The sequence below is a fragment of the Acanthisitta chloris genome, unplaced genomic scaffold (genome assembly GCF_000695815.1).
Source record: "Acanthisitta chloris isolate BGI_N310 unplaced genomic scaffold, ASM69581v1 scaffold11654, whole genome shotgun sequence".
NCBI lineage: Eukaryota > Metazoa > Chordata > Aves > Passeriformes > Acanthisittidae > Acanthisitta > Acanthisitta chloris.
In genome coordinates this window covers 64583-87581 of record NW_008671047.1, presented here as the reverse complement: position 1 = coordinate 87581, position 22999 = coordinate 64583, and the positions used below count along the sequence as shown (strand labels likewise).

At 44.3% G+C, this 22999-nt stretch overlaps 1 protein-coding gene across 1 annotated transcript; it reads left to right on the top strand.

Annotated features, from left to right (window-relative positions):
- The first annotated feature begins 4927 nt into the window (after nucleotides 1-4927).
- On the top strand, nucleotides 4928-21546 carry USP35 (ubiquitin specific peptidase 35). Its single transcript, XM_009073950.1, has 10 exons — nucleotides 4928-5609; nucleotides 6781-6916; nucleotides 11332-11461; nucleotides 12943-13044; nucleotides 15292-15450; nucleotides 16182-16375; nucleotides 16496-16589; nucleotides 18106-18212; nucleotides 19027-20242; nucleotides 21376-21546. The coding sequence occupies exons 1-10, from the start codon at nucleotides 4928-4930 to the stop codon at nucleotides 21544-21546; spliced, it is 2991 nt and encodes a 996-aa protein (XP_009072198.1).
- Nucleotides 21547-22999: the final 1453 nt, after the last annotated feature.

The window sequence follows — 22999 nt, the reverse complement described above, 5'->3', positions numbered from 1 at the left end:
CAGGAGTTAAGGACAATAAAAGGTGAGTCTTGTTTCTGTACTTCCAGACCTCCAGGGAATTCAAGGATGTAGATCTTCTCTATAAGTAAGAAGCAAATCACTTTATTTATGAATCTATATTTGGATGGTGGGAAGTTTTTTCCCTCCTTTAGTGGTATTTATCTAACTATCTATCATGCCATTGTAGGAAATGTGCTGGATTTATTACTGATTTCCTAAAGGTAAGGTATGTCTCAGATTAGATTTTCAGAGCTTTGTAAGATCTGGGGTGTGGGAATTGATACTGCATTTTGCAAAAAATACTAAGGAGCCTTTACTGGAAATCTGCTGAAGCAGGGAATAAGGAAGTGAATTGATTTAGAAGTAATTGGATAGATTTCAATTGAAATGAATCCTAATATAAGAAATAAATTAAAACCAGGCAGATGAGAAACTATAAGGACACCCCTGAACAGTACAGATTATGAAGACTAGACCCAAGCAAAGCCTAAGGTGATTTTTCACACCAAGGTTGGCGTTTGGGGTTGGGTTTTCTTGCAGTTTACTCAGTTTGGAGAGCGAAGCTAAGCTGGTCAATGCTGCTTTCTGCTTAAATGTCTTTTCCCTCTCTGGTTTCTAGAGTGTGATTGGGTGTCTGTCCTTGTGGGGACCCATCTTGTGGTCAGCAGCACCTGTTGCATATGTTGTTGAAATACTTCATAGAATTTGTGGGTTTAGATGGAGAGGGCATGGGAGAAAGCACTGTGGACCCCGGTGTGTATTTTTGAGTTCAGTGTGTGGTACCTAACACCATGAACAGTCATCGATCTGCCAAGTGGAACAGAGCGTGTCTTCAGGACAGTGTTGTAGGTCTGAGCAATTGCCTTACAAGGATGAGATAGGAAGACATCCAAAGCACATCTCCCCTCTAGCACATCTTTAAAAAAATCAAGAAGAATTCTCTTTTACTTATCTGGGAGAACCTAGTTTAGTCATCCTCCCTTTGGTTCTCGGGATGATCATAGAGCACATCCTCTTGAAAGCTGTGTCTGGGCACAGAAAGGAGGTGGTGTCTGGTAATGACCAGTGTTTATTTACAAAGAGTAAACCATTTTGACCTACATGAGGGCCTCCAAGGATGGATGGGTAGATCTGTGGATGAGGAGAGGGTAGTGGATGTTGTGTTCTTTGATGACAGTAAGGCTTTTGAGATGATGCCCTGCTACATCTGCGTGTCAAAGGCACAAGAGAAACTGCAGTCTAGATGTGTGGACTGCTAATTGGGTAGGAAATGGGTTGGAACTGTCCTGGGACCTTTCCTTTTAATATTTTTGTCAACAGCCTGGATGAGGAGATGAAATTCACTTCATGAAGTTTGTGATTGATGCCAGACTTGGGGAACAGTCAATACTCTTGAGGGCAGGGCTGCCATACAGGAAGGCCAGAACACGCTCTGGCTAAATTGAACCTCATGGAATTCAAGAGGGACAAATGCAAAGTCCTGCTCTTGAGATGGATTCACCTGGGATGGACTAACCCCTTGAACTGTTGAAGGCTGAGGACTGACAGATAGCAACTACCCCAGTGCCTACAAGAAGGTTATTCAGGAGATGGATCCAGACTTTTCACAGGAGTGCAAAGCATGAGAGTGAGAAAAAGCCAGACATAAATAGGAATGAGTTTCCAACTGGAAATAGGGAAAAACTTCCCATTATAAGCTAATTCGCACTGGGGCAGGTTGACCAGGATGTTTGTATCATCTCCATCCTGGGGTATTTTCAAGACCTTAATGGATAAAGCCCTGAGCATCTTGGTTTGATTTCACTTTTGTGCAGGGGTTGGGCTAGAGACCTCCCAAGGTCCTATCACTCCTAATTCTGTGATTTTGCCTGTGTTGTTCCTGCCAGTCATTCACCAGGGGAGCAGAACAGTTTTGTTATTTCATGGGATTTTTTCTTTTACCCTGCAAACCTTATATTGTGTACTTTATGTTTTATGTAAGTTACATAACAGATGGGAACCTCAATGTAGCTCTTCAGGTTAATAATTAACACTTTGGCCTTCTACTGCATCCTTGTCTGCTCGGTTCTTATTATAAACAGGAATGAGCAGATCCTTCCAGCTCTTCCATGAGTTGTTGATACTGGTGAGGAAGATGCATGCAGAACGGCTGTTTCACTTCAGGAGCACTCATTATAGAAGCCTAATTGTATGAATATTTAGTCTCTTTATTTCAGTATTAGACAGAGGAGAACCACAGGTCAGATCTCCAAGGCAGTATTCAGCTGTACAACAATGAAACTGTCCTGCAGTTCCGTGGATTATTTATGACACACTTCCAGTTTCTACAACAAATGAGACAGTGATCTTACAGACAACACTCTCCTTCACTGCAAACCCTGATTCACTCTCCAGGCAGGTCCTAGGGGAAAAAAACCCCGTTAATATTGGATACTTAAAATATCTCTCTGAAAGCATCTGGAGCCTGTGCTGGGCTTGAATTAGCTATCTTAATTCCTAACCTTTGACACGTGAATGATCTTTTAGCGTAGAATGCTCTTTTAGTGTAGTTTTAAGGCTACAGTATTTATTATTGCATATTACAAAGCAACTTGAATATTGCTTTAATGTAGTTTTAAGATTGCAATAGCATCCTCCATCCTGGCTTTGTCTGGCCCACACCCAGGGAGCAGTTTGGTTTACTCTTGATACACAACAGAAACACAGACTTTTTTTTCCCCCTCTTGCTTGATGACACCAGGGTGTTTAGAGAGGTGCTGGTGGGACTGTATTACCTGAAGCCCAACCTTGTATTGTAAAGCCCTTCATTGGTGACAAGGGCGTGACCTTCACCACAAGGTCAGCTCGTGTGGTTCTCCCTGCATGTCTTCAAGGTCCTAATGTCAATATGAGACATTACGACGTTTCCTGATGAGGAAGATGGTTCTTTGAGACTTGTTTGTCTATTGTAAGGAATTCATTTCAGCCTTGTAGAATTAGCCTTGGGCTCTGTATGGACAAGGTGACCACTAAGCTACAGTGAAGACAAATGCCTTTCCTGATTTCTGGTCTGCCTGCAAGCCTCATCTGTTCTTCAGGTTGACTTTTAGCCTTTTCTGCTACTGTGGTACTTTCTGTTTGAGGTGAAAAGACATTACCTGTCCTCATTTGCTACTGGTTTTGTGCAGGCCGGTCCCTCAGGAGACCTGCTTATATCTTCTATCCTGGGAAAGCAATGCCATGAAAAGCATTAGCTCTCTGTAGCTTCTTGCAGGGAAGGCAGCAGTGGTGCTTGATGGGGAAAAATAAATCCAGCACATGAACAAAGGACTGTATGAGTCAGCAGGCAGGGGACAGAAAGGCCAAGGTGGTTCCTGGAGAGCCGTTGCAATGTAGACTGCTGTCATTGCTGGACTGGGAAGTGGCTATATATGTAAATATGTATCTCAATCGTGGGTTTTTTTCATCCCGTGAGATTGTGGTAGAAGCAATGATGGGAAGAGGTGATGTTTGGTCAAGTGGGAAGGCTTCCCAGCCAAGCATCTGTGAGTCAGATCTTGATGTTTGTGTCTGGCATGGGTTTTACTTTTCCACTCGCAATCAGCTGTCTACCAGGAGAGAAGATACTCCCTGGCTCAGATAGAGGCTTACTCCAGGGATGAGATGGTATATGCTGAGGTCCCTTCTGGATGTCATCTCTGAAGACCATACGTGGGGTACATGTCACCTGTGCATATATTCATCATTAATATAACCCTGCCCACTTGAAATGCTTCAAATGCTTTTCAAATGCTAATGAAAGATCTTTCAACCAACCCCACTAGGAATTGTTGCATGTTGTCCTCATTTTATAGACTAGGAAACTGAGGAGCAGAAAGGTAGTGATTATTATTCTGGTCAGATACAAAAGCGTGGATGGTTTCAGGCTATAGGCAGGAAGGGACCTTCTTGAAATGTGCATTTGTGCAGTGCATCATGCTGTGGGGGAGCCTTTGTAATATAGTCCCTGCAATCCATCTACAAATATCCTGACTGTCTGATTTTTTCAGTCTGTAATGGTTTGATGTTTTTTAGTTGTTTGTTTTGGTTTTGATTGGTTGGTTGTTTTTTTGTTGCTTGGTTTTGGTTGGGGTTTTTGTTGGTTTGGTTTGTTTGTTTGTTTGTTTGTGGTGGTGGTTTTTGTTTTGGGTGTTTTGTTTTTTTTTAATGCAGTAGTGCATTCAGCACTTGGTTACAAATATTATTCTGAGTTTGGGAATTCCTTGGGGTTTTTTTTTAACCGTTCTATCCTCTAATACTTTTTTGCTGGTGAATTCGGGCTGTGACGAATGGGAAACTTTGCCTGACTCTGCAGTTTCTCTCTTCTCTCGCTTTGGTCCTGCATACAAATGCAGCAGGTCCCTGGGGAGCAGCCAAGACTGCACCACTCAGATGGAGTGGCTGGCAGCACGGCATAAATGTCAAACATACACTCCTGCCATTGCACAGAGAGTTAGCAATCACACCTCTGCTTCCCAGGGCTTTTCTTTCCTTCTCTGAGTGTGAAGACAGTCATTGGGAGCATCTTTGGCTCTTGAGGGCACCTGAGCCAGCAGACACCGGTGTAAGACCTTGGCTCCCTTGATTCCTCACTCATCCCCTCTGTGAGTCCGTAGCTGGTTGTTTACAAGGCAAAAATGCTCAAACGTGTGATTAATCTGAAGAAGTTCTGTATTTTTGTGTATTCATTCAGTTTGGGGGCTTTAATCTCAGTCAAACTTCACCAGAATGGAAACTTCTGAATACCATCATGAAAAGGGCACAAGAATTATCATCTTCATAGTGTCTCAGACAGCTCTCAAGCTCTGCTTTTTTGACCTCCCTTGCCAATCTGGACTTGAAAGCTCAGCAGATCCTTCTGGAACTAACCTGCTGCTCTATTCCTCTCTTTTAGGAGCTGGGAGCCAAGATGGATAAGATACTGGAAGCCGTGGTGATGTCCTCATACCCCAACAATGTGAAGCAAGGGCTCGTAAGGCGTGTCATTGAGGCAGCAAAGCAGCCCATGGACAGTGAGCAATGCTGGTCCATGCTGGAGCTATCTACCAAGCTTTATCTCACTGGGGACACCAAGTATAAAAGAGAGATTGGGAAAGAGGTTTTGGAGGTCTATGGCCACTATCACCCAGAGGAATTTGAGGAGTTCTTCAATGTCCGCTTCCTGCTGCGTCTCCTCCAGGAAGGCTATGGACCTCTGGGGAAGAGAAGCCATTATGTACTTGATTATATCCAGTTAGGACTGCAGTTCATCCTGGAAAGCCCATCAGCGAACAGCATCTTCAGCTTATTGAGGATCGAAGTGCTCCGGAAAGTCTGTGAGAGGCCCAGCCCCAAGCAGTGTGCGAAGATCAGCAAACTCTTAACCCAGCATCCTCAGTGCATTCCCACAGGAAAACACCAACTCTTATTCTGTCAGCAGCTGATCCGGTGCATTGGGCAGTTCCAGTGTGTCTCTGAGGGGGAAGAGGATATCATGGAGTTTTTGGAGCAGGTGAATAAAGTGAGTGGTCTGCTGCAGAGGATCTGGAGGACTCAGACCTCAGCCATCCTGCCCTCTTTGAAAGAACTGTTCACTATCATTTCTTCAACAGGTAATTTAAAAAATAATTAAAAAAACCCGGCTGGGAATGTAAATGTTGGCTCTGATGAAGTCAAATTTTATTAGTTTGACATCTTGCAGGGTTTTCATCCACTGCAGAAGTTCAGCCACAGATGAAATATAATAAACAAGCATCTCAAAGCTACCCAGGACTTTGAGCTGGGAAAACAATATCCCCTGAAACCAGACAGAGTCTGCACACAGGAGCTGTTAACTAGATTGAAAAGATTTGCAGCACAAATTTATGTGTTCGGCACTTTTCAGCACCAGCTGGGCTCAATGGAAAACACCTTATCTGCAGCTGCTTAGAGTGGGACACGAAAGCTTTTAGAAATGTCACTCTTTTATGGCTGACTTGGTGGTACCCCATGGCCTGCTCCCTGCTAGAGACTAGGGATAAAGCTAAGGAGTTATTTCTCACTGATCTAGAGGTATAAAGCCCTAGTGTCTGTCAGGAGGGTGTTTGTGTCTTAAGGAGAGAGAGACAGAAGATACTTATCCAGTTTCTGGGGCCTTTAGGTTTTTGCAGAAGGGTTCAGAAGATTTTTGGAGGTACCAGTGCCATGAAAGGCTGGTGAGCTCCTACTCTAGCTATTCCTAAGCTTACAGGAGATGTTTTTTTCAGTGCCCTCTGTATGAATGCCTCGTCCTTTGGAAGGTGCTTCAAGCAGGCAAAGCTGCAGTTGTATCCCCTTGCAATTATCTGCAATACTTAGTACAAAGGGAGCACACAGGGGAAATTTTGGACCTAGGGTTGGCCCAAGAATGTTCTTGTGCCTTGATTTCTTCCTCTCCTTTGGGCTGTGTATGGCTTCAGGCAACAGCTTATCTGCTAAGACCCAATTTCATTATGTGCTGCACTGGGATTTGGGGAATTGTCCTCCTAGCACAGCTAACTGCAGACTCTACGCTGCACCAGCTGTCTATCCACTGCATAACGTGTAGATGTGGCACTTGGGGACATGGTTTAGTGGTGGACTTGGCAGTGATGGGTTAATGGTGGGACTTGATGATCTTCGAGGGCTTTTCCAGCCTGAACTGTTCTATAATTCTATTAATGTGGGCAGAAATGATTTGGTTTTTAGAGATTAGGAATGATCTCATGTGCCTGGTTTTCCTGGTGACTAACATCTTGTTTGTTGGCACTCATCCATGTCTTGCAGAGGAGCAGGAAGCACCATCCAATGCCTTGGCCAGCGTGGTTCAGTTTGTCCCTCTGGAGCTCATGGATGGCGTCATTAGAAACCTAACCAATGATGACAGCATCACTGATGTGCAAATGATGATGGCCATTGGCAGGTAGGAGAGGCTGCATTAGTGAATGTTATTCTCAGTTTGGAGAAAAACCCGCCCCAAAGCTGCACTCAGGTTTTTTGCATGGTTTTATCCCAAGCTGTTTGATTGGTGCTGTCTGGTGAGGAGTGTGTGAGAAAAAAGCAAACTTCTGTATCATTCCTTCCAGCCCTGAGGTCCTAGAGAACTAGAATAAAGACTGGTTGTTATTATGATCATGATTGACTATGGTTATTATTATATTTATTTGGCTTAATTTAGTTTCTTTTCTTAGAAATAAATAGTGTTATGGGATGCCAAACATAAACTATCTTGAAGTTATCTTTTGGCTTTCTTTTCCAGAATCTGTTGAGGGCTTTTTCTTCCCAAAAATCTCCTTTACAGAATTTCGTGTTGATCTCTGTCTCCCTCCATAAGGACATCATTCTAAACCACCAATCACAGCTAAAAAGCTTGGGGAGGGAGGTATGCCCAACTGTTTCAATGGTCCCACCTTGACCTTTGTCAGACGAATGTGGTGCTGCTGGACAGACAGAGTCAACAGCAACCTTGTCAAGGCATGAGGAAGAGTAGTGGGTGAAACACTGACATAGTAGACCTGATTTTGCAGCACCTGTGCCCTCTTTGCATCACCAGATCTTCCTTACACACTTATGTCCAAGTCCTATAGCTCTTCTGTGCTCCAATGCCTTGCTCCACACTTGCTTAGGGGCATCTTCAATGATCTTAAGGGTCTTTTCCAACCTAAGTGATTCTGTGATTGTATGTTCAACTCATGTTTTTCTTTAGAGGTTTCCATTTAAATAGATGACATTCACATGCAGTAGTGCATGCACTTAACACAAGGGAGTTGCTGTGACTTGTTCTCACTGGAAACATCTTTTTTTCCTCTTATTACAGATTTATGTGGCACTTCCACATGACAGAAGCTCATTATTCCTGATGGGAACTTTTTGTACGCAGAAAGGGGTTACTTCTTTTTGGCTTGCGGGGGAAAGCCATGGTTTTCCCAGAGTCCACAGAAACCCAAGACGAATGACTGTTACCAGTTCAGTTCCTAATCCTCTTCTCTGTCTTTTTCTCCTTCTGGCCACCTGCATCTGTGAGCTTCAGGTGCTGAATCCTCTAAGGGTGCCAGTGTCTAAATATAGGGGTTGCCAAATCAATTGCGTAATTCCTTAAAACATTCTTTGTCACGCAGAAGGACAAGTAAATGTTTACTCAGAGTTAACCAAACATTAAGCAGAGACTGCAAAGTGTAATTAAGGTCACTTAAGAGAAATGTGGAAGCTTTGGCAGCAGGTTTGTGGCAGATGGGTGCCCCAAAAACCAGCATGACCTGATGTTGGCCTTTTAATGAGTGTGTGCTCCACGTCTAGAAAATCAAAGAAAAATGTTCAAGTTGAAAGGATCTTTCAGCTTAGTATCCCTGACAAACTGGTCGCATACAGAAGTCTCTTATTACAAAGTTTGAGTTTCCGAGTCAGTAGCAGGGAAATAAACTGGACATAGGGTGGAGCTTCTGGTCAAGCATGGGGAGAACAAATAGTGGTAGAAAAAAGCAAGGCTGGCACCTGCTGGTGTAAGTGTACACCACAATCTCTTATAGAGAGTTTCTCAGAGAGTTTGTCTCTTTTTAGATAAGCTCTAATACTGTGCATCCATGACATCAGAAGTACTTGCTGATTTGGGTTTTATTGAACTTTTTCTCCTGGGAGTGTATCTGTTTCAAAGAGCCCAGGTCCATCCAGGTGCAGAAGGCATCTGATGTCACATGGGGATGCAGGCATTTGCTACCTCTGGAAATCATTGTCTGAGTTTTTAAAAGTTTAGCATGAAAAATTAATGGCTTCTTTGGAAAATTAGGGTTCTGGCTGCTAAAATATTTGTGGATCTTGCAATGTGGAAAGTGCAGTGTGAATTTAAAATGTACTTTCTTCCTGCTGTAGCAGCATGGGCAGCACTGTAAGTTAGCCACCAGTGCTGGCAAAAAAACAGCTTGAAGTGGGCAAAGTCATTTTATGCATGTTTAAAAAAAGATAGGGTGAAAAAGGATCTTTGGATCTCTGGATCCATCTCTCTGCTTTGTAGGTATTGACATTACAGACCCTGTTCATGAATGTTCAATTATGCTCCTCAAACCAGGCTGGGCTTTTGCCTCCCACTGCCTTTCTTTCATAGCTGGTCCACCATTGGGTTGCTTTAATGGTTTGAATCTTTCTTCTGACAGCCAGCCTGTATGTATTTCTGGCCATCTTATAGTTCATTTGATCTTATGCCAGCAGAAATAACTGAAATATCTTTTGCCTCCCCGGTGTTTATTTATGTGCAGGTAGAGCAGTCCCTTCCCATCTCTACTTTCCTGTGGATGTGCTAAACAAGCCAGGTTGTTTTAAGCTTTTCTTGCAGGAAATGGTCTTCATTTCCTTGACCGCCTTAACAAGTTTCATCGACACAGCTCATTGGGCTTGAACACAGATTGTGACATTTGTGCACCATGTTCCAGGTGCAGTTTACTATGGCAGCTTGACAACAGCCTGAAGTGTCATTGTTTTGCTATAGAAAACACCTTTTCCTCTGTACCACAGCATGGTGCTGGTCTTTACCATGGCTGATGTTACACTGGGAACTTGTATTCACCTAGCCTGGTTATCTTCAAGCAGATGAGTTACCATCATGTAGCATCCATTTCTTGTGCCTTGCATGCATTTTGAATCAATATATTTCCTTCCAGTTCTACATTTCTAATCCTCAGGGTCTTCCTCATAATACTTTGATTCTCCTCTTGTGTTGATGATGCCTGTCAGCTGTACATCATCACAAACTTCCTAGCCATGTTCAGAATATTTGTGCTAATGTTCTTCAGGATTGTTAGATCCTGAAGAACACTGCTTGTAACCTACTCTCAGATAGCCAGTCAGATACCATCTTCTGTCCTTTTGCTAGAAATTCCTACGTCCTGACAAACCTGGCTTTGGCACCTATGGCAACCCCCGGGGCACTCTGTCCCTTCTTCCCACTCATTCCCTCATTGCCTGTTTACATTATAGGAACCACCTCCCTACTCATCTCACATAAAGCACCATGGAAAAGTTGATAGAGTCATTAAAACTCACCAGAGCTGAATTTTACGTGATGGAGATCACCAATTCCTCATGTTTGGAGTTCATGATCTCTTCATGTTTTGCTTTTGTATCTGCTGTCATTGCTTTTGTTTCTGTCTCAGTTCTTTTACCTACCTCCTCTTTGTCACCCCGACAAATTCCTTCCTCTTGTTGAAATGGAGGCAGCGGATGTGTTTAATTTGGAAGTCACATCTAGAGGCCATATCATATCTTTAATCTCCATTACATTCACTGTATGCAGGGATTGCATGACTTTCCGTCTTCTCCTCTGATGCAAATGTCTGTGGAATCTTCTCTGGCATTTGCTTAATTATCCAACTTGGCTTGGCTTTTGCTGTTTCTCGCATCCCAACATATTCTGCTTTTCAAGGTTTCTTTACTAAGTAGACTTTAATTTTTCCAGTTCCTTGTAGACTTCGCTTATTCCTGCTTTTTGCCTTGTGGTGGTTAGTTATCTGTTTTCCCTTTATATATTTCACCTGAGATACAGATTGCTAAGCAAAAGGAACTGACTTGGTAAGATAGCTGGACTGAGGTAGAGCCTGAAGATCTGGGATATCTTCAAAGCAGAAGTACTGAAATGGTCAGGAGAGTTTGACACTTGGAGATCCCAAGTCTTAACTGCTTCCCAGTTGTTTCACATTACATTTAAACAGAAACAGTGTGCCAGCACTTAATCTGAGATTGTTTTATGAGAGACTTCTGTGAAGAACTTATTTCTTGCAGAAACATTACAACACAATGGTTGAGTGGCTATAGATGAAAATTGTTAGCTGTGACATTCAGGAATAACTGGCTTCTATCAGGGTTACCAGGTTGCGTTTTTTTAATGTGTTTTTGGGAATCAATGTTTCCAACACAGAGAATTAAAAGATCTGAATCTGAGTGGTTTTTCCTTACCAGTAACAATGCAGAGGTAATACCAGCATCACTTGTTATCTAATAGTGACAATGCAGAGACCTTGATCAAACCCTCACATGGGTGGCATGTAGAGCACTGTACCAGTGTTAAAAACTTGAACTCAAGTTGACTGAAGTTAGTGGGAAAAATCTCCACTTTATTCTTTGGATTTGACTCTGGTGTTCTGATGAACCATGGCATGGTGATGACATAGGGGTGATTTCACTTCAGGCTCTGTTATGCTTTGAATAACATGTGAAATGCCTTATGAAGAGCCCATCTCTTACTTGGTCATCCCACCAAGACATCAGTTTGGAGGAGGTTTGACCTAGAGCGGAGCTTGGCTTTCACAGTCTGTGCATTAAATTTATTTAAGAGTTTGTATCTCATTTCAGGATGATTGACTGGGTGTCCTGGCCCCTGGGGAAGAACATAGACAAGTGGATCATTGCTCTGCTGAAGGGTTTGGCTGCAGTGAAAAAGTTCAGCATCTTGATTGAAGTCACTCTTTCAAAAATTGAAAAGGTCAGTTGGCTCTTTTAAATGTGAATGTGAACAGCAGACTTCTTCTTGCACCTGAAATAGCATCTTGCCTTTCAACTGAATGAGGACGAGATGTGACTTGAAATGTACAGAAAAGAGTTTGCTGTCCCAAGGGACTGTTGTGTCCCCTGCACCCCCTGTGAATGCTGCATTGCTATGGATGGGGTGATGGGCTGATACTGTTTTTTGCAGGAATGATGTTCTCTGGAACAACCTTCAGGTCTCAGTATGCAGAGGTACTGATATCTAAAAGAAAGGTATCTTAAAGAAATAAAGAAGCCAAGGATTTTCAAGCCAACCAAACACTTTTGTTCCAGAACTGTAGAGCTCTTGTAAAACTTGCCTTTGGGAATGTGACATGATCTCTTTGACTGTGCCTGGGTCAGTGCTGGCTGGCACTGGCAAAATACATACCAGTGAGCATATTAGCACTTCATGCAGTCACAGGTCAGTTTTAAAACCTGTGCCCTGGCTTAGTTTATTTATTAGTGGAGATAAAACTCCCACCGACACTGCCATCACCTGTTTTGGCAGTGAGCACTTGCAGTGTCTGAAAACTTTTTGATCAAGTGCTGAAATTGGTTGCTACTTCAAAAACATTTTCTATGTTGTGGTCCTGCTGTTCCTTCCTTCGAATAATGGGAACACCACCTGGATGAGCTGCCAGTGGAAATCACCATAGAAGTTACCAAGACTAGGTTAACCATGCTGGGTTAACAGTTGGATTTGATGATCTTACAGGCCTTTTCCAACCTAAATGGTTCTGTGATTCTCTATCAGTATTGAAACATTATCAATAACTGCATTTGTCCTTGTGATTATCCATGTGCATTGAGCAGTGGGAGAGTAGCCAAGCATTTCTGGCTTTTTTTATGTTTTCTTTCATTGTTAATGCATAGGAAAGGGACACAGCCCTTAAAATAGCATGTGATTCTTAGAAACCCTCAGAAGTCTGATCTGAGTGGGGCAGAGGTTGTTATCAACTTACGCCATTTTTTGTAAAGTAGGATAAATATCAGTACTTAGCCTTTGAAAAAGGTATTTGTTTTTTATCTCTTTGCCTGAAAGGTTAGCGATGAAGTTCCACATATCTTAATAAAATGGAAGAGGCACATTTCAGAAAATCCAGCAGCTCATTGTGCTTGCATGGTCTTGTTCATGAGGAGGTACAGAGGTGCAGCGCTGTTATGGAGGCCTGCACCTTGCTGTGTCAGACATTGCACAAGCCTGAAAGAGTAAGTATAACCCACACAATATTTTTAGGATGCCCTGAGACAACATTCTGGAGAGGAGATTACTTGTAGGAGATGAGTTGTAGGCTGCTTGCTTCAACATCCAGCATGGAGTAGGAAGAGACCAGCACCTGTGGTAGATGCCCAGTGCCTCTCTTTCCTGCTGTTCCCTTCTCCTGTGTGTTGCAGTGCCATTCTGCCTTCTCATTTGCTTTTCTTCTTCCCCACTAGGTCTTCTCCAAGTTGCTGTACCCCATTGTGAGAGAGGGGGCTTTGTCTGTCTTGCAGTACATGCTGCTGAGCTTCCAGCACTCCCATGAGGCGTTTCACTTGGTAAGGCTGTACCTGGCACTTGGATGAGGACATTGACCTGAGTGTAACCATGCCATGGGCAGCATGAGTAGGAGGGGACCTAAGGTGCTGAGATATTGGGGAATATTTCCTTCATCTGCATGATTTTACTGAGTAATGTAAACCCAACCCTGTCCATTCACTTGGAGCCTGTCCTGGCAGCCACAGGTAGCCTCTCATAGCCTCTCCTGCAGCCTAAACAGTGTTTTTGGGTACCATGGAGGCAGTGCTGAGATGTGAAGGCAAATCCTGAGCCTAAAACAGGTTGGTTCCCACAAACGGAGCAGCCACCCTATGTCAGAATGTGAGGTGCAGAGGAAAAGTGAGACGTTGCTTTCTCCTCTCATGGTTCCTCCCATTTCTCTTGAGGCTTACCCACTGGATGGCTCATCTTCAGGGATAAATCAGTATAAAGCTGGTTGGGGCTGACCCAGACTGGCCTAGCATGTGGTTTCATGGGCAGATTTAGAAGATACCTTCATATTTGCCCCATATTTGCTCCCACCCTTTTGGCTGAGGTGTGGTAGATGTTGCCACTCTGGCTTCGGAGTGTGTTAGGTGAAGCCTTTGCATTGAGAACATCTCAGAGGGCTCTTACTGTTGAGGGCAAGGAATATATTCTTAAACATGCTCTGATGCTTCCCAAGCAGGTGCCTGACTGTCCATTGGACTCAGTGGATCTCATCCATGTGTCTTTAAATTGCCACCAACACGTGACACTCATTGCCATTTCTTGAAGTGATGGGCCATCTAGAAGACTGGATCAGTCTTCACTTCCACTACATGCATTCTCTGCTGTTAAAAGCAAAACCAACTTTTGGCAGCATTTGAATCTCCACTTTTAATTTCCACAGTGACATTTTATATTTTGTTTTGCTGTTGTCACTAAGGCACAGCTCTGCTTCCCACTGGTGTTGCCCATGGAATGCTGGATTTAAAAAACAAGGCTGAAGGCATAGGCATGCTTGCCGTGATTGAGCTGATAAAAGCACTGATGGAAAATTACTCCTATTAATGCTTGATTTTATACTTTTTTGTTAAAGCCCTTACATTTGGCTTTTCACGTAAAGTTCACACAATAAACAGATAAGGCTGGAAAAAAGCAAAGTTGCCAACATTTTCAATTGCTGCGTTTTCATTCCTCAGCTGGAGACACTTTAAATGAGCCTGAATTTCTTGAGAAACTCTTTGGTTTCTAAAAATAGCATCCTTCCAACAGATTGTCTTCAGTTGAGCGTCCAAATTTTGGAACACTCCAAAAGCTGTCGGTTCCTCTTGGCTTGAAGTTTCCATGTGCATCCCAGAGAGCATAGATTTTCTTCTTCATTTAAAAACAACAGGGCGAAACCCTGTCTTGCTTCTTATCTTTTTGTGTTTGCCCTGGCACTCTGGAAGGGTTTTGAGAATTGTTGCCATCACAGCTTGGCAAAATTTTGATGTATGAAATGTTGCGGGGATTGATTTTCTTCCCAACAAACCTTTCATGTTGGAAAGGAAATAGTTAAAATCTCCAACATTTTGAAGAGAAAGAAAGAAAGAGAGAGATGCGACCAAGGGAGGAAGAGAGGACCAGGAAATGGCTGGACTGGGATTCCGAGACTTTATTCCGGGATTATTCTGGGCTAAAAATAACATAAAATATAAATATGAAAAAGGTTGTGTAAGTGCCTGGGGTCACTCTAGCACATCTGCAGGGTTGGAAATATGTTGTTAATTCTCTGTGCAGCTGCAGGGTCAGCAGAGGGTGCCTGTGAGCAATGGATCGTTTGGATTTGCATCTGCTTGTGCACTTTTACATCTTTTAGATGAGAACAAAATAACAACCGTGCTGTTTATGTGCCTGTTGCCATGCATCCACCCGTACCAATTCCAGTTCAGTTTATCCAGTAAGTAATAGAGCACAGCAGAAAACACTTCTTCTAGGCTAATTCCATCTGTCTTGCAGGTTTGCATCCCTATACTTGGCAGTCAGCACATAACGCTCCTTTCCACTATGGAGCAGCACAAACCTGCAGGTGTCATGCAACATGAAACCCTCTAAGACTGACTCAAGTCAACAGAAGAGTTGATGTTGAGTTCATAGGGTGAATGATGAAGTCCAGAATGGAACTGAAGTCAACTCCTGTTCACTGTCTTTTCTGCCTGCGGGTGAATTTGATGCCCCCAAATGTGTGTTAAAGCTCTGTGAGTAATTTAGAGTGATTTTTGTTGTGAATTTTCTTTTCCCAGATACTCCCTCACATCCCCAGGCTAGTGGCCTCTCTGAAGAAGGAGGACTCAAATTCTGCAACGAGCTCTCTGGAGCAGCTGGCTGAGCTCATCCACTGCATGTTCTTCCGCTTCTCAGGATTTCCAGACCTCTATGAACCAGTCCTAGAAGCAGTTAAAGTAAGACATGTACTCCTCAGTCTTTTTTCTGCTTTCCATATGAAAAGGGCATCGTAGTTGGTAGCCTAGTACAGAGGGACTGCCATACTGGTAGGGATGTCCTAACCTCAACACCTGAAATTATAGTAGAAGAAAGAGTTTAAAATTCTGAGTTTGGGCCCTGCGTAGGCAGGTTGAGGGAAGATACTTCCCTAAGGGTGGGCCTGCAGAAGTCCTGGTGATGCCTGTAGGTCTTAGCTATAACTTTAATGCCTCTAAAGGACTAATACAAACAGGTAAACACTTCCTTGCATGGAGGCATGTTCATGTGAAAATAAGTTGTGTGAATGCCTCTAGCAGAAGAGTTTTGCAGTTGCCCATTACTAATTCTTCACAGGGAAAGCTCAGTTGTAGTCAATAGGATAATTGAATACCCTGAGTTGGAAGGGGCCCACAAGGATCATCCAGCTCCTGACCCTGCAAAGGACAACCCCAAGAATCACACCAGTATGCCTGAGAGTGTTGTCCAAATGCTTCTTGGCTTGGTGCCATGACCACTGGAAGCCTGTTCCAGTGTCCAGCCATTGACCACCACTTTTCCTAATATCCAAACTAAACCTCCTCTGACAGAACTTCATGCTATTTCCTCATGTCCTATCACTGGTCACCAGAGAGAATAGATCAGTGCCTGCCTCTCCACTTCCCCTTGTGAAGACAGATAATGATTTGTAACATAGATGTCTCTTTCCAAGGCTCTTCCTATTCCCAATGAAGACCGGATTAAACACCTCTTGGGTCAAAATGCTTGGACGTCCCAGAAGAATGAGCTGGCCAGCTTCTACCCACGTCTGGCATCCAAATCAGAAACGGGAAAGATCGGGTTAATTAATTTGGGAAACACCTGCTACATGAACAGCATCATACAGTCTCTTTTCATGGCTTCAGAGTGAGTTTTTCCTCTCTTGTTTTCCTCAAGACTGCTCCAGAGGTTGCTAGTCACACCAGACTTATGTGTCCCACACTGATTTTCCATCTTACAGATTGCATCTCTGCTTTTCTTTTGTAGCTTTCGGCATTCAGTGCTGAATTTAACTGAGGGCAACTCCCAGCCCCTGATGACAAAGCTCCAGTGGCTCTTTGCATTTTTGGAGCACAGTCAGGTAATTATTTCATGTTCTAGTTATTTGTTTGGACTGTCGGCTGCGGAAAGCCTCGTCTCCAAGTTGCTTCCTGCTGGCTCCAGTGTGCTGATAAGGAGCTGTGGATCTTGGTGGGTTTTTATAACTGGATGAATTTTGTTTATATGAAGGAGGCTAATTTTGGGGGTGGAGGAGGAAAGCTTCTATCACCCATGGAAGCAGGCTATGTTCACACCAGGCTGCCAGTCTTCAACCTGTTGTCTTCCTGGGTTGGGCTGATGTAATAACTAATAGTTTTGACAATGAAGTACATTCAGTAATTGTTTACATCTGTGGCCAGCTGAAAAGCCTGTTGGTATAAAGCAGAGGTTTTGTTTCTTGCTGTGCAGCGAGGAAGAAGACTGGGGGAGCTTGCTTGTTCTATTGATTCACAGTAGAGCACAAGCAATTGTGGAAAATTGCCTTAAAAGTGGTTTTGTTAAAAGAATAATAATTAAAAAATCCTTAGAATCCACATGCTTTGAATCCTTTCTGTATGAGGGAAAGTAAAATAAAAACAACACCCTTTAACTAATTATGAGTATTTCCATGACAAACATTCAGTAGGAGTGACTCCTGGAGATACAGCTAGGTCATATCTAACTCCTCCCTTGAAAACATATATTTCTGTCCCTAGAAAGACAAGATTTTGAAAATCTGGTGAATTTTCCCTTGCTGGGTAACAAGTCATCTGGACTTCTACATTTTCCAAGCCTTGACTCACAGAGCTGGCTTATAGCATTGTGGTATTATGTCATCACAGATAACATTTTAGGGGAAAATAGAGACAGCCTGTTAAATTTAATATTTGGTCATAGAAGGGTCTAGTTTTTGATGGCAGGTTAAGGTGTCTATATTCTGTGATGAGCAAGTACAGGAGCATATTTGCTTGTTGTGTGGTTTGTGGTTAATAGTTTTCTGCTAATTTCCTTCTAGTTATTTTTCTTGTTTGGGATATTTTTAAAGTCGCTTTTTTTGCCAAAGATGGGTCTTTTTTCCATGTTAATTAGACAGCTGCTTCCCCCATGGCAGCAATTATATTATCTGGTAACACAGATACCAGATTACCTGCCTGCAGTGGTCAGAATGTTGGGTGGAAGTTTAGTGGATTTTTTGCTTTGTTTATTCTTAATTTTATTAAAGGATTTAATGAGACAGATCCTGATCAAATTAAATTCAGGCTGAATTAAGTACAATTATCTGGATCAGGCCAACAAACCATTTTAAAATTAAAGGATAAACACATGGATATTTTATGCAAGTATATGTAAAATCATGGCTGAAATTCATCCTTACCGTCTTGGCTTGCAGCAAACCAAGAAGGTCTTCCTGTGCACTGGGATTAGGCATTGTAGAGGGGAAACAGGGACCTTATCAGGCACAGAACACTGTGCTCCCAGCGAAGCAGCCAGAAAGACACTCCTCTCCCCTCTCCATCCTGTGTGAATTTAGAACAAAATCCCTGGGATTAAACACACTTCTTCTCTGTTGCTGCCAGCGACCTGTCATCTCACCCGAGAGCTTCCTCTCTGCCTCCTGGCCACCCTGGTTCACTCCTGGAGCTCAGCAGGACTGCTCAGAGTATCTCAAGTACTTGCTGGACCGGTATGTGAAAAGTGCTGTGATTTCAGAGTCTGGTGACAATGGCATCCCAAGACCAAATGTAATGTTTAATGCTGATCCACATGCAAGTGGGGTAAGGAGCTGAGACCCAGAGGAATTGGGAGGGTGGAGGCTTGGAGTGAAAGATGGTGAGACTTGTCTGAGGCTCCTTGATAAAATCCTGTTTTGCAGCCTTAGGGTTAAGGTCAGGATTTAGTTCAGCTTGAAAATTTCTGCCTTTGCTCTGAAGGCAAAGGGAATTCATAGAATCATAGAATCTTTAAGGTTGGAAAAGACCTCTATGATCATTGAGTCCAACCACTGACTGTACACTGCCAAGCCCACCACTAAACCATGTCCCTGAATGCCACACCTACACATTTTTTGAACACTTCCAGGAATGGTGATTTCACTCACTCACTTACTTGGGCAGTCTGTTCCCAATGCTTGACCACCCTTTCAGTGAAGAAATTTTTCCTGATATCCCATCTAAATTTGTACCACATTTAGAGACTTGCCTGACAACCCACTCAGCCTTCTCTGTAAAATGTTAATTTTTGCCTTTCTTTTAGTTAGAAATACCAAATCTCTGGTGTCCCAGTGATCCTTCTAGTGGGGGAGCAATGGCACGTGGAGACTTCAGGTTCCCAAATCCTGCTGGACTCCTTCCCATCTTCCTCATGCAGCATCAGACCCCTGGGTACAGGCAGGTGAACTGGGATTAACCCCTTGGAGTGAAGAACAGGAACCCTACTTTAGAAACTAACTCTTGGTGTTCTATTGATGCATAACTCAGCCTTTTTCTCCCCTGCCAAAGATTGCATGAAGAAGAAAAGACTGGAAAAAGGATCTACCAGAAACTCAAGGAATCCAGCTTGATGTCTCAGGCGGTGGAGCATCATTGTTTAAACAAGACATTGATTGAGAAGATGTTTGGAGGTAAAATGATGACAAAGATCCGCTGCTTGAAGTGCCTGAATGTTTCTTCCCGAGAAGAAGCCTTTACAGATCTGTCCCTGGCTTTTCCTCCATCAGACAGGAACATGCATGGGAGCACATCTATTCTACCAGTGGAAGAAATCGGCCCACAGTTCATTGAGCCTCCTGAAAATGCAGGCCAGCCTACAGGGTCTCCCTGGATCCAGAGGAAGGCCCCCATGACTGGGGACCCTGCAGCCCCACAGATGCTGGTGGAAACATTGGGTTTCCAGGAGCCAGGAGAAGCAGCAAATCCATTAAATGGCAGTAATGTTGGCTTGGATGCAGCTAAAGACCCTCTCTCAGCTTTTGGGGAGCAGGCATGCGCTCCCAAGGACTCCAGATCTGTCCCAGATTTAATCAACTATTTTCTGTCCCCGGAGAGACTGACAGCAGAGAATAAATACCACTGTGAGAAATGTGCATCCTTGCAGGATGCTGAGAAGGTGGCAGAGCTGACAGAGGGTCCACACTACCTCATCCTCACGCTGCTGCGATTCTCCTTTGACCCACGGACCATGAAGAGGAAGAAGATCTTGGACAATGTCTCTATCCCTGTGGTGCTTAAGCTACCAATCCTTGTGGCTCCAGAGGAAACTGAGGAGGTCTGCCGGCGTGGGAAGGACAGTGCTGCCCCAGGAAGTGGCTTCATGTCTGTTGTCTATGACCTCTGCAGTGTGGTGGTGCATTCAGGCATCTCCTCAGAGAGTGGCCACTACTACTGCTACTCCAGGGAGTGCACTGACACTGTTGCCCATGGGCAGCCCCAGGATGGGGTGCCAAAAGCTGCCTCTGACAAGCAGTTGGACTTTGAAATCCAGTGGTACCTCTTCAATGACACTAGAGTTTCCTTCTCATCCTTTGAATCGGTCAGCAATGTCACTTCTTTCTTCCCCAAAGACACTGCCTATGTCCTCTTCTACAGGCAGCGGCCGGGCAGGCAGAGCTGCCAGCTGCACGAGGCTCTGGCTGAGGCTGGCTGTCTGCACGGAGAACACTCCCTCCACAAGGACTTAATGGAAGCCATTTCCAAAGATAACATCCTCTACTTGCAGGTAACTCCGGCTGCTGTGCACAGCAGGGTGCGATCCTGTGGTCGTCTGTCTCATGGACCACATTCCCACCCATCCGGGCAGCAGCGGGGTCGTGTCCTCTGGATAAAATCTGTGCGTGCAGACACCCACCCACTCTCTGAAGCCAAATCCCTTTTCCTTTTCAACACCCAGATATAAACAGGTTATAGTTTCATGATGAAACTGGGCACTGAGATTGGTACAAGACACCTTGTGGCTATGCTTGGGGTTGACTTACTGTTGTCTGTCCTGGCAGTTCTGCCTGAAATTTTCTTTAAGTGCCTGGGAAAGACAGAATGATAGCATAGCTTGGGTTGGCAGGGACCTTTAAAGGCTTGTAGCCCAAGCCCCCAGCACGATAAGCAGGGACATCCTCAACTAGATCAGATTGCTCAGAGCCTTATCCACCCTGACTTGAATGTTTCCAGGGGTGGAGCTCCTGCTATGTCTGGGAAACCTGTCCCAGTGCCTCACCACCCTCATTGCAAAAAACTTGTTCCTTATATCCTACCTTTTCCTCTCCTTCCCACCTTTGCTGACTGGTAACCAGCTGCTCCTTCCTACCACCCCTGATGCTCACCTGAGCCATTGCAAGGCAGGTTGGGGTTTTTTCCCTTCTTCCATTCTTATCATATAATAATAGAATGGTTTATGTTGGAAGGAACTTAATTACCATCTAGTTCCAACCCTCCTGCCACGGGCAGGGACACCTTCCATTACACTAGGTTGCTGAGAGCCCCATCCAGCCTAGCGTTGAACACTTCCAGGGATGGGGCATCCACAGCTTCCATGGGCATCTGGGTGAGCTGGGAATACAAACTAGAAGAGATTTCCTTCAAGTGGTGGAAATCAACACTTTCCAAACAGCAGTGTCCCATAGGACATGAGCAGTATGTGAGGGAATTTGAGAGGTCCCTACTCTGCCAGAGGTGATGTTGAAGGGCTGGGTTTTGATCACTGGAGAGATGCAATGCTTTGCTGCATCCCTCCTGCTGAGTTCTAGAGATGAGCACATGGCTCTCATACCCCAGAAGGTGGGAGCATTCCCCTGCCTGGAGTCTTTAGCTGCTGATATACTTGTGCTGATATACTTACTTCCCCCTTTCTTCTCCCAGGAACAGGAAAAAGAAGCGAGGAACAGAGCTGCCTACATTTCTGCCTTGCCAAAATCCCCGCTGTGGTGGAGAGACTTGGACAGGGACAAGGATGATGACAGCTCGTCGGGGGGCTGCAGCCCTGCGGCAGGCGGGGGTGGATCTGGCTCCTTTCATGGACTTGTCTTCTAGCCAATGGGTTAAACCAGACAGGCAATGTCCATGGGGCCAGCCTGTAGCCAGAAGCTCCTCTTTCTCACCCTGATGACAGAGAGCATCTCAGAGGAGAATTTGGAGAATATTTCAATGGAAAAGGACCCAGGGGCTGATTTGGAGGTGCCTGGAGGGTCTTGCTGCTTCCTATGCACTTGGTCTTCATGCCTTAATGTACCTAAGCTAATGCGGAGATGAGCAGCTGCAGACAGCTCAGAGAAGTGCCCTTTGCTTCAGCATAGCCATGTCTTGCAATGCAGTGAGCCAAGCACCAGCCTGGGGAGGGCATGGAGACAGGGATGAGGAGGAGGATGGGCCCAGCAGGGTCCCATGCACATCCTGTCTGCAGCTCTTCCCATAGCACTAAGTTGATTTTGTGGGGGACCTCTGCTTGGTTGTTGTATTTCTTTTTAGTGTGGTTTTGAGAACCCACCTTGACATACCTCTAAAGGTAGAAAAAGGCTGAAAAGTCTGAAAAAATGCTGAGTATCCAATGTAGCAATGCTAATCTGTGAGGCTTGCAAGCTTGCTTGGTCACAGCGAGCAGTGGCAGTCGACCAGAGGAATTTTATGTTGACCAGAGGAGTTTTATGCAGCATTGCAAAGCAACCAAAAGAGACTGAGGGGCACAAACCCCTCCAGCCAGGAGAGACTGACCTGATCCATTTGGGATTTCTGGGCTCCAGTGAAGCCCCATTGTGTTAGTGGTGACCTCTGGATGCTGTTAGTGTGCATGGCAGGCCCAGACACACAGCTGTTTTTCCAGATGTGTCTTTAGCACTTGATTAGCCCCTTTCTGCTGCTGTTGTCTGATGGCTTTCTGGGCTGGCTCTGCCCTTTAAAATTTGGGCTTTCCTTTGGGATACCCTGAACTGAGCAGCAAATGACAGCCCCTAAACCCACTAGCTTTTTTTTTTTTTAAACACTGATTTGCCAGGAGAGAGGCCCAAACAAATATATCATCCCAGTATTAATACGTACTATGTAAACCAATGTATTATATAAATCAGTAATGGGACAGGGGCCTGGGCAGTAGATCTACAGGACTACAGCTCCCTCCCATCTCCCTCCCCAGCTGTTGTCCCCAGCCTGCTCCTCTCTCAAGCCTGTAGTAGAGATTTCTCTAGCTCAAGTGGCAGAGACTTGTGCCTTAGGTCCTAGGTGCAGGGCCTAATCCTGACCATGGGGTATTGGTGTGGGAATATTGTGTTGCTGTGGAGGAAAAGGCAAAGCACAGATTGCTACAGATAATATGAGCAGAAATTCTGCTAGAGAGGATGCTTGGGAACAAATCTCTGGTGTGTACTATGGTATTCTTTTATTGCCTTTCCTATATATAAACAGAGGAAATGAATTAATTCAACATAGAGTCTTAGTGTCTTATTGCAGTACTCTTAGCTATTGGGCTGATGGGTCAAAAAAGAGATGGAGA

Coding starts and splice junctions, on each gene's coding strand:
- USP35 (XM_009073950.1), top strand. CDS start 4,928: ATGGATAAGATACTGGAAGCCGTGGTGATGTCCTCATACCCCAACAAT. Junction 6,917..11,331: donor ATGATGATGGCCATTGGCAG/GTAGGAGAGGCT, acceptor ATCTCATTTCAG/GATGATTGACTGGGTGTCCT. Junction 13,045..15,291: donor CCCATGAGGCGTTTCACTTG/GTAAGGCTGTAC, acceptor TTCTTTTCCCAG/ATACTCCCTCACATCCCCAG.